At 32.0% G+C, this 12438-nt stretch overlaps 1 protein-coding gene across 3 annotated transcripts in view; it reads right to left on the bottom strand.

Moving 5' to 3' along the window:
- The window catches only part of LOC140444919 (kelch-like protein 17), a 103061-nt gene that overhangs the window by 1513 nt on the left and 89110 nt on the right, over positions 1–12438 (bottom strand). For all 3 annotated transcript variants that reach the window (XM_072536617.1, XM_072536619.1, XM_072536618.1), the window contains exons 7-12: positions 9160–9373; positions 4839–4983; positions 3247–3347; positions 3003–3158; positions 2484–2544; positions 1768–1962 (exon numbers count right to left, since the gene is read on the bottom strand). In XM_072536617.1, the coding sequence (XP_072392718.1) occupies positions 1768–1962; positions 2484–2544; positions 3003–3158; positions 3247–3347; positions 4839–4983; positions 9160–9373 (872 nt within the window). The remainder of the gene's footprint in view (positions 1–1767; positions 1963–2483; positions 2545–3002; positions 3159–3246; positions 3348–4838; positions 4984–9159; positions 9374–12438) is intronic.

Raw genomic sequence — 12438 nt, 5'->3', positions numbered from 1 at the left:
GTATTTTACAATTATGTATTATATTATTTTTCATCTTACCATGGCTGGCGAACTATTCTAATCTCAACATTTATTGTCTTGGTAAAGAAATTAAATAGTTTCGAAAGCCCGACTTTTAATAAAAGAGTCTACATATGTTAGTGTTTTAATCACTAGGTCTTTTGACCGCAACCTCATGAATCTTTGGAACTTTTACTTTACTAGAAGGTCACAAACAACTTGTTCGTATCAGTATCTTGTTCTGTACAAATACAAGAACGTTACGGAAGGGTATGCAAACTAAGATCCAGAACTTAAACGGAACCATATCCCTCTTGATAATGGCTGCAAAATGGGTGCCGAAACGTCGAGTTTTAAATTCCCAACGCGGTTCTTTGCGAAAACTTAGTAATTTTCATTTACCTGACCGTGAAAACATGATGTTCGGACGATACTGTTAATAACTGTTTTGTTCAGTTATAAACATATTAAGAGGTATTTTAATAAAATGAAATAAATTTTATTAAAAGTGATGTGTAATATTGGTTGTTTTCCATCCATCAAATCTACTTAATACAATACGAGTATTTTTACCAACGATAACTATTTTTAAGTAACTACTCCTGAAATAAGACTATAGAGAACAGTCTTATAAATTTTACAGTAAAATATAACCGATGTAGCATTTTTTCCTACCCCGTATACTATAAAAATTTGCTAAAAAGTTTGCATATCTCAAATCTTCTAAAGAGAAACACTTTGAATTGCGTCTCAAAAATTTCGACAAGAATAAACAAAATCCAGTTGTTTATTTACAATGATAAATGCCGCTAAGCGAAATCATAAAAGCCGAATGAGAGAACTTTACCAGAGAGAAATCGTCGAAGCGTTATAATCTGAATTCCTGTTTAGATCGTCTGAGGGTTAAGTCAAAATTCTTAATTTGGCCGTGGGTAGACGATTGGATAGGAATAGCTTAGTGCTCTGTAGAACCCGAATATACTACACACAGAATATAAAAAATGGGGTTTATAAATAAGGATAGAGAATATTAAATACATTTATATTGGAAGAAGTTGCAGCATTGCAGAAACCACAACTAGAAAAAGGAAAAAATTAAACCCTACAAAGAATACGATTACCTAGGAATGGAAATAGTAAATACCGAAACGTAAGACCAAGTTATAAACTACCGAAATACCTAGGATTGGATTTCTTACAATTCTATCTTACAACTAAATGGTGTTCTATAAGACCAAAATATATCCAAAGATAACAAAAAAGAACTTTTAAAATCATTTTGAAACATTTGGGCAAATTAAGAATACAACAAAGAGAATGCTGAGCACAACGGAAGTGGATTTTTGGCGATGATCAGCTAGACAATTAAGGCGAAAGATAGAAAGAAAGGCGAAAGAAATATTAATATTATAAAAACGTTAGTCTGGTTTAGCCAAGTACAGAGAATGGCTGAAAAATTAATTGTCAAAGAAATTCTAAAATGAAAACCCACTAAAACACAAAAAAGAAGAAGTCTAGAAGAAATTGAGAAAGGGGTATCGATAAAGAGATACAGGATAGGAATCTTGAGAGACACCTATGGGAAAATAGGAACCAATGGAAACTATACCTCGGAAGGCGACGTTTAAGTATCTTTTAAAGTGAAACCTTATCCCAGGAGAGGCTCAGCAACAGGCGCTAAAGCCTATACGAAAGCCACAAACATATGTATGTAGGATTTACTTTAAACAAATTCATTTGCACTGGTATAATTAAAAATTTAATTACCTTCTACTATTCATGGAAGTTATTGGTTCCCAAGCGTTTCTTCTCACATTAAATCGTTCTCCGCTAGCCATGCACATAGTACCATCATTCCCGCCTATACAGTACAATTGTCCATTCAAAGCTGCAACTCCACAACTGCTTCGTCTTGAAGACATTGATGGTACCGATTGCCATGTACCTTCCCTTGGATCAAATCTAACAACAACATAATCATTCTACCAAATAATTAATTCAAATTATTTTAGCCGCTTTGGTTTTTGATAGGTTTATCATTTATCAACCAAGTCAATTAAATTGTCTACAACTTTATTTGTGTTAATTTTAATCGTAAAATAAAAAATAAAAAAGTTATAAACAAGAATCGCTAAAAATTTTGGAACGAATTTTCTTTAAGGCCTTATAACTTTTTTCCTCGTAATTTTACAATAAAATGACATTAGAGCAATACCATAGCTGGTTTTTTATAGAATATTTTTTGCTGCCAATTTTGTTTAAACAAGGTTATTTATATAGCTTTTAATTTTATGTAGACACGAAAACAGACATAACAAGAAAAAAAAACGTTAAAATTTAGAGCCTTTAAATCTTTTCTCTGCAATAATATATACAGCTAATCAGTAGTCTTTTATAGCCGTATATAAATGAAAAAACTTTACAAGTTAATAACTAACAATTAAAATTATTAGTAAAATGTGGAATAATGGAAGCTAACATACCTTTCAACAGATGCCTGATAATTGGTTGAATCAAAACCTCCTAGGGCGTATATGCAATTTTCTAAAAAGAAATTTATATTAAAAATATGATTAAATCAATAATACCATAAAAATTCACCCCAATAGTTATTAGTTTAGGATAAAATGGTTCTCAGACAGTTCTAAATATTTATATTGAAAATATGTCCATAACATTAGTGACTAATGTTTGTATTTTGAGAACGATTTCCGAAGTGGAAATTGAAACTCAATAAACTTTCTTTAACCTTTAATTGTGGCTTATTCCCATTTAAATAGTAATTACTATAAAGGAATGATTAGGATCAATAGTCAACTAAGTTACATAGTTACAAGCACATAAAATATCTTAAAAGAAAAGCAAAAATCTCAAATGTGTTGTAATAATAATACTGAAAAAAAAATGAACAGATAAAATAGTTACACAGTAAAATGCGGATAACTAGAACAACGTAAAATGTGAAAAAGTTGATAATTTTAATTTAAAAAACTTATACATACCAACCACAGCTATTCTACAATATCTTCTTCTTGTATTCATGGCAGGACAGCTACACCAAATTCCTGTTAACGGATCAAACCTTTCCATAGAACTTAAGCATGATGCACCATCATATCCTCCACAGACATAAATAAGCCCATCAAAGGAACATATACCTTTAATTTAAAAATAAAATAAATTTATAAAGTAAACTAATGTCTAATCAGAATTTTATAATGTTGGAACTAAATTAGAATCACCTACCAAGACATGACCTTTTAGTGCCCATGGGTGTAATGGAAGACCATGAGTTGTTCAGTGGATTATAACACTCAGCTGTTGCTAGGTCTGATGCTCCGTCATAACTAAAAAAAAATAATATTTATGGTCAATGTTTGCCTATAATTACTTTTATAATGGTATTGATGTATAAATTAGTCAAACCTTTCGCATTTGAATCGGTGTCAATAGAGCGATATAACAGTTATTTCGGTATAGGCCCCACCTCATTACTAACCTGCGCGCTAACCACTAACGTGAGAATTATTTTAGAGGCATTAGTTGGACCTTTCATTAAGGTTTGATTAATTTATTTATTAATTAATTTGTGCTTCAAATGCCATAATATAATTTTTTCTTGCAATTCTGCTAAATTGGTGGCTCGTTCGAATTCATGCCGATATAATTTTGATTTTAGAATTCTCCAGAAATAAAAATCCAAAGGTGCTAAATCTGATGATCTAGGGGGGCATTTTATTGTTCCTCGTGTAGAAATTAATCGCCCATTAATTCCAAATAATTTGTAACTGTGCATTATGTGCTGGGCAACCATCCTGTTGAAACCAGACATCATCAAAGTTGACCATTCTTACCATACTTACGTCCATTCAGATTTCCCGTAATAAAAAATGGACGAATGATATTATCGTTATAAAGTCCAGTCCACACATTTAATTCCTTTGGGTATTGTGTTTTTACAGCAATACTCAAATGTTTATTTTCCCTAGACCAATAGCGGGTGACGGATGGACAATGACGTTTATGGATTGTGAATGAAGATTCACCAGAAAACAAAACATGTTTTAAAAAGTTATTGTTCTCATTCGATTTCATCCATTCGTTCTCCATCGTAGATTTACAAAATTCCATACGTTTAAAATGATCGTCTGGAAAATTTCTTGGGTGGTTTGCAGTTTATAGCAATTGTATCCATTTCGTTTTAAAAATATTTCGTACAGTTCTCTTCTTTAGGTCAACTTCGTCAGCAATTTTTCTACTCGAACAAGGCGTTTCTTCAGCAGTTAAACAAACTTGCATTTCGCATTCAACAGAGATTTGTTTCGATCGTGGTTGATCCATTTGACGACATTTTATACAGGAATTTATGCAAATTTTTAAAGTTTTTAATAATTGATCGTACTGTTTTCTCTGTCGGAATTCGGCGATTTTATTGCTCTGACTAGGAGTATTGGACATCCTGTTTTTTCATAATTTCAAAGAATTCATGTTAGTGGACTCGGTTGAAGGCTCTTTCAAAATCTATAAATGCCTCCTGCGTTTCTTTATTAAATTATTTTGGTTTCCTGATAATTTGTTTTATTAATTTTAGTATTGAAATATTTAATAATTTTAAAAGCTAATAATTAAGATAAGCTAAGGTTTTTTTTTAATTTAAAAACGATTTTAAAACTAAAAGTTAAAATCACGTCGAATAAAAAATTTCTAATTAGGTTTGAGCTTAATTCCAAAAAATATAGTAATTGAAACAAAAAGGAATTGTTCATTTTTTTTTTTCGGTTGTGAAATAATTTTTAAATTAATTAATATTTTAACATTACATAATAATAAAAACCTACCCTCCGACAACATACAGCAATCTCCTCAGTCCAGTAACTCCCGATCTAGATCTACGCCATTGCATTGGAGCTATCGTAGACCAGGAGTCATTTTTAGGGTTGTACACTTCACACTCGGAATGTATAGCAAAAAGAGATCCGCCACCTGAGAAAATATTTAAAAATTAAACAAAACAGTTTACAAAATACAAAATCGTCGATATAAAATTTAAAAACACAATTATAAGATAGAAGCACCATACAACAAAAATTCATAACTTTGTTTCTCATAAAGTTTGAAAAAACATAAAAATACGTAAATTTTTAATTTTAAGCCATTAAGCGCCGTTGATGCGAAAACGAAACATTTTAAAAGGAATTTTTTTTATACAACTAAATATTTTGTTTTTAGAAAATTCTTTATATGTTTTAATTCCTAAAGGCTTGATGATATTGAAATATATTTTATAGAACAAATATAATTAATTGTTTATATATTATAAATTAATTTCTTCAGCAGTTTTTTACATGATTCGTCATGACTATATAATCTTCTTGTAGAATTTTCACTTTGCTTATAATATAATGGTTTATATGATTTTTATAAAGCATAAACTACAGATTTAGCAATAACCATACAAAAAAATTAAATAATTTTATCAAGAAAAAGTTACATGCATTCAAACTTATTGTTGCGTTTTCGCATCAACGGCGGAATGTGCTGTCTCTAGGTAATACCGCCTACGCTACGTGACAAATCGAGTGTAACCGTATTTGACTAGTTCAGTCTTGTCTAGAGCGTTTTAGTATAAGCATATACAGCAATAATTGTGTTTCTCTGTATTGTTGCGGATAAAACATATATAATGAGTTCTGGCAAAAATAAGTGGAAAGATAATTATGATCGGAATAGACCTCTTACTATTCAAGAATTGAAAGCTGCTATTGAAGAAATTCAAAATGAGACCGAAATTGTTGCTGTTATAATACCAACAGATGTCGATGAGCTTACTGATGAAGAGGAAATAGATGACGATTTATTGGAAGGTATTATACGGTATAATTATATAAGATACTGTTATGTAACTTTTATTTTTTTATTACTTATAGGCCATGATAAGCCTCAAGACACTGCTGGGACATTCGAATTGATGGCTGAGGACAACACAAATGAATTTGAAGATAATTATAATGAACCTTCTACAAGCCAGGCTACTTCAAAGAGGGCAAAATCTGTTCAATATAATCCAAACTGGAGCAAAAGGGACCCCGTATACAGTAATTTTCCGGAATCGCAGGAGCACATTAAAAAACAACGTATAAAGGACATGCTTTACGGTAAATCACCAGTTGAAGTATTTTATAATTTTTTTGACGAGGAATTATTAGACATGATTTTAAAATACACTTTAAAATATGCCAAGGACAACAATCGACATGATTTTTCAATGACAGTATCTGATTTAAAGAAATTTATTGCTATTTTGATCTTGTCAGGATATCACACGTTGCCACAAATGGAGATGTATTGGAGCAGAGATGAGGACAAGGGAGTACCATTAATTAAAAATTGCATGAGTCGAAATAAGTTTCGCAATATAAAAAAATATATACATGTATGTGATAATGCTCAACTTGACAAGCAAGATAAGTTTGCTAAATTGCGCCCATTATTTGACAAAATAAACAAAAGAAATCTGCAGTTTGGTGTATTTTCACAAAATTTATCACTCGATGAGGAAATGGTTCCTTATTTTGGTAGACACTCCGCTAAAATGTTCATCAAAGGGAGCCTGTTCGCTTCGGTTTTAAAATTTGGTGTCTTTGTTCTCAAGATGGATATTTGTTTCAGTTTAGTCCATACGCTGGAGCACGAGAACATAAAAGTGATATGGGACTGGGAGCAGATGTTGTTATAGATCTATTAAAAGTTCTTGAATTTCCTTCTCAACACAGAATATTTTTTGACAATTTTTTTTCGTCTTTTAAACTATTTCAATATCTTACTGAAAATAATATATACGCCACAGGAACTGTGCGGAAAAACAGAATCCAAAAGTGTCCTTTAGATAGCTCAAATTATTTAAAAAAAGGGGCAGAGGTGCTTTCGATTTTAGATATGATTTAAAATCCAAAATTTGTGTAGTTAAATGGAATGATAATTCAATCGTTATTATGATGTCAAATAATATACCAATAAATCCAATTCAGCAAGTAAAACGGTATGATAGAAAACAACGAAAAGAAGTAAGTGTAGACCAGCCATTTCTAATAAAAGAACACAACAAAAATATGGGGGGTGTTGATTTACACGATAACGGCATAGCCAATTATCGTATAAGAGTAAGAGGAAAGAAATGGTGGTGGCCTCTTTTTATAAATACTATAGACAGTACAATCGTCAATGCATGGAAAATTTATAAATTGGCAAATGACTCTTTTATTTTGCAATTAGAGTTTCGCTCTTATATTGTTATGGCGCTAATAAAATCAGAAGAAAGTAATTCACTATCAGCCAGCGACGATGAGGGTACATCAGCTCCTAAATACAAAGGACGAGGAAGGCCAACAAAGTCAGAAATACCGAAAGAAATGAGAACTGACAAAGTGAACTACATCGTAATACGCCACCCTGAAAAGTCAAGAAAAAGATGCAGACAATGTAAAAGCCAAACTATATATATGTGTCAGAAGTGCAATGTACATTTACACTCTACATGTTTTGACAGCTTCCATAAATTGTAATATTAGGTTTTATAGTTTTTTTACAAATATTTTATTTAGTTTTACCTACTAATTTTGTATCTTTAATTTTGAAATAAATCTCATAATCCATAAAAGTGTATTTCATTAATTTCTTAACAGATTCCGCCATTGATGCGAAAACGCAACATTATTTTTTTAGAACACCCTGTAACCTAAAAAAAATTATATCCAGTTTTGTCTTTAAAATACCATAAATAACTAACCCTTATATTATTTTTATAAAAAATTTACATATTTCATACCTTGGTGGTTAATGGGTTAAATTGTTAGTTTTTTGTTGAACATCTAATTTTCTTGTTATTGTTGTCAAAGTTACGAAGTCATTGACTTTATGTGTCATTATCAGTAACCTTTATGCGCCCGCTGCTAAACATATGTCTCCCTCAGCTCTTTCTGTTGCTGTCTTGTGGGATATTACGTATTATCCAAAAATTACCTTTTTTTTGTTAGCGTATATTTGACCGAAGAAATAAACAGAAGAGACAAATTCGGCAGTATAGGGTTAAGCTATTCTTTTCTAATTACTTTATGAAATAATCAAGGATATTTGTCATAATACACTAGAAGGAAAATGACAATAAACAAAGGACAAACGATGAAAGAAAAGACATTTTATCTGACAGTGGCCAATTCCATCGTTGAAATTCTGAAGGGTATTGGAGTAATGTTTAAAATTTCTTCCCTTATGCGTTGTTACAGCTTTTCTTTGTTATCTGACCTATTTACATCGACTTTGATGTTTAAATAACCCCACAACCAAAAATCTAAGGAGCTTAAATCCGGAAAACCAGGTGGTCATTCAATAAATTTTCTTCTACCTATCCATCGATTTGGAAATATTCCTTAAAAATAATTCCGCAGATCATTCCTAAAACGAGACGAGGCACCGTCTTATTACAACCAGATGTTATTAGATTTAAATCCGCATCGTATTCATTAGAAAACTTAATTGATAAGGCTGGGAGGGACATTCCAAATGTAAGAAGTTTTAGAAAACTTCTTCATTCAAAGTCCAATCGATAAAATATAGCCACCATTCAATTTACAACAATTTCAGCTCAAACATTAACTTTTTGTGGCACTTTTGTATGCCCTTCTTGAAACCAATATGGATTTTTTATTTTTCTTGAATTTTCTTCTGGCATTGGCTTTTATCCATAATTAAAGTTGCGTTGCCGTTGTTAGCTGGTAATATTAATATGGACTCATCTTCTTTTAGAGCTTAAATATCTTTGAGTTCTTCTTTACTAACACTTGTTTTTGACTTTGTGTTATTTTTGCATTGTACTCTATATTCCTTTTCATGTGTTATTAGTACTTGACAGATTTTTTTAACTGCTTTTATTATGTTTAGTTTAGGAACTGTTGGGTGTGTTACAACATAATTTAGATCATTAGCATTAGGTTCTCTGTCGAGTTCAAGTGTCTCTTTGACAGACGACAACTGTTGTGCTGTTTATTGATAATTACCACAAAATAATCATATTTATATATTACCAAATAAATCAATTGATATGTGTGATTATATATGTGCAGTAAATACAAAAATTTCTAACTATAATTGAAGTGAACTTACCGACAGCGAACAGATACGGTTGAGCACCATTAGGTTTTCGTTCTAACGTTCTAGAACTAGATAAGACACACCTTCGTTCGGGAGCTAAATGATACCTCATAGCTTCTAATAATAGCTCTCTGCAGTCGTTGTTCTCTCTGATAAGTTTTTCGTTGTCTACTCGTGTCATTAGGAATTCTCTGTTTACTAGGGGTAGTCGAACGTGTTGCATCAGCTAAAATAGAAGAATAACTTGGCTTTATATATAGTTGTACTTATAATACATAAAATAACTTCTAAATAGGTAGTATAAATTTCATCTTATAATAATTAAAGGTGCCTTTACTCGTACATAGCTTCTAGGTGCTACTATGATAAATTACTAAAAATGTAACCTCGGAAACCTTTTTTGGATGGTGCTAGAAAGGTCACCAATGGAGACACTGCGGACGGCAGCCAGATGGTTGGTGGAGAGCGAGTCATGGGTTCGAAACTAGCTTTTGGAACCGGGAATGGGGCCAACGGACGAAATAAGTAAAGATAGGATAAGAGATAATAGAAAAGATACAGAAATAAACAAAAAGATAGATGGGTAAAATTACCAAAGATAAGATAAGATAGGGAACATGGCGCCACTTAATTTTTTTGGGTTTAAGGGGAAAATTAAGAAACCTTAGAAAAGAAAAAAGATAAGGGAAAATATTTAGGTTCAAGAACAAATCCAAGGAACGATACCAACAGTTAATAATAATAATAGTCTCCCGTTTTATACCGCTCGCGGCTTTTGGGAGTATAGCAGGGTAGTCTGCTATATCTAGGGCCTACGGTATACAAGGAAGGTAACATGGCCAGTGCTACGCTTTAACCGCCTATTATTACCCCTGGTTTTACCCAAGGTACTCATTTTATTCAGGCTGAGTCGACCTGGGGCCTATAGACATTTTTAAAAATGTCTAGTTGTTCTTGCCGGCGGTAGGATTCGAACTCCGGACCACCGGCATGCGAGGCAAGCATCCTACCGCTTGTGCTACGCAGGCCACCTACCAACAGTTAATTATTAAATAAATTTGGTCAACACACTATATAAACAAATAATAACCATATTAGGTGGACTCCGTCCATCTACTTACCTACGAAACTTAATCGGCCTGATCTTTCTACTGGTCAAAGGTATAGTAATACTTAAAGGTAAAAGGCAAATATTCAGAGTTATGGTTATATCAGGAAACTTGTTAGGAGTCGACAAATAAAATACATACATAAAACAAAAACAATATATTCAACAACACAATGATGTCGGTAGCTGAATGTACATACAAGTAATAAAAATACACCATCAACTATGGAATGATGGTGTACACATAAAAATAAGCAGTAATATGAATAATAAGTACCTTTACAAATACAACAATATAATAATGCACAGGTTAAATTATCAGCGAAGAGAGCCTGATAGTGAGTAAGAAAAAAATTCAACCAAGGTTGATTAAAGAAGGTCTCTCTTTGCTGTTTAATGGCATATCTCGAGACACTGGATTAAAAATGCATAACAATTATAGCAAATAACAAAAATTAATCTAATCTAAATTTACAAGAATACAAAAATGTTGGTAATTATTATTTATTGAAATTTCTTGAGAGCTGATGGAAGGTTCGTAAGAAAATATTGAATGTAAAAATCAGTAGTTACTCTCAACTACAGGTGAAGACATGGATGAACTTAGATTCGCCCAGATGAATGAAAAAAAATATGATACCATACCATATTATTCGCCCCGATAAGTGGAGATACTAAGATTATGGTAACTTACAGTAATTCCTGATGACTGCTGTACTAATTCACTGAAGTTAATTTATTTTACTATAATATTTTACTTGTATCAAGCACTGAAGTTAATTAAAATTTAAGGTACTCTATACCAATATTTAATCTAATATGATATTAGATCAAAAAACCCAAATATACAAGTGTATACACACTTAGAAAGAAAATGAACAGAGAAGGTACAAAGAGACGATAATGTGAGCGAAGGTCTTTACTCAAAGAGTGCCCACCGAGAAATAAGTTGGTTCCTCTAAAATTTTACCAAACTACCCAAGAAAAAGGTGGGAAAATGACAATCAGCCTGTATCTATTTCTAAGATGACAAAAAGATTCTAACGAACATCGAAACTAACGGTACCCTTCTAGCTAGGAACGTGATGAAATATAAAATCTTTTGCATTATGTTATTATAGAAAAACATTTCTACATGCCCCGACGATATTTAACAAATTTATCATAAAGGAACCCGGCCTTACAGCCGGAAGGAATTAACCGAGGATTTCCTAAACCGTCGTTTTTAAATAAGTAGGTAGATTGTTCCGTAATATTTCGGTAATTTTTAATAAAATTTCCTAATGGTCAACAGACCAACCGCGTATATATTATTTGCAAATACGGCCATCGGCGTCTCAGCAACGGGGTAAAAGGATTAGAAATAATTTAATATATTAACTATAAAAAAATGTTAAAAAAATTACCAGTATACATAAAAATCCCTATTATTACTTAACTAAATATACCATCGATTGATTTTCTTACGTTATTGATACTCCTGGCCTTTAGTTTACATGGACGTTTACAGTCCATGCACGGGAGTAGCCAGTAGCATTAGTTCTGGGGGGGGGGGGGGTAACCCTTTATTATGACGGCTAATGTATACCGCTGATAATAACATATAATTCCCAAACATTAAATTTGACTCAAAAATTTGCCAGTAAAGTAAAATTAACCCAAAGATCAATCTGAATAGCAATGTTAGAGATAACAAGAAGACATATTATACCAAAGAGGATAGTAAAAGGAATGACTGAGACAGCAGATGTCATAGAAAATATTGCACCAGATAAATAAAGATGGGCTTACCTATATAGCACGTTTAAATGATAATAGGTGAGCCAAAATACTCATAGAATGTAAACCTAAAGGAAACAAAAGACACCGAGGCAGATCACTAACCAGATAGATGGATGGACGAGTTATAAAACCAGCAGGAAATTGGATGCAGAAAGCACATGATAAAAAACTGTGGCATTCGATGGTGAAGATGGTGATGTCCAACAGTGATGATGATAATAACTGCATATATTACTATCTAGTACTATCTAAAGCTAATTGCCTTTTTACCTTCATACATCGTATTAGCTAACGACCTGGTAATTTCGGTATATTAGTAGAAATTCCATAGTATTGAGCAAAAGCTCAAAATTTTCCTAGACATAGAGTTATATCCCTCAAAAATACAAGCGCAATTTGCA

The sequence above is a fragment of the Diabrotica undecimpunctata genome, chromosome 7, assembly GCF_040954645.1.
Source record: "Diabrotica undecimpunctata isolate CICGRU chromosome 7, icDiaUnde3, whole genome shotgun sequence".
Classification (NCBI taxonomy): Eukaryota; Metazoa; Arthropoda; class Insecta; order Coleoptera; family Chrysomelidae; genus Diabrotica; species Diabrotica undecimpunctata.
This window is presented reverse-complemented; position numbering and strand designations above follow the sequence as displayed.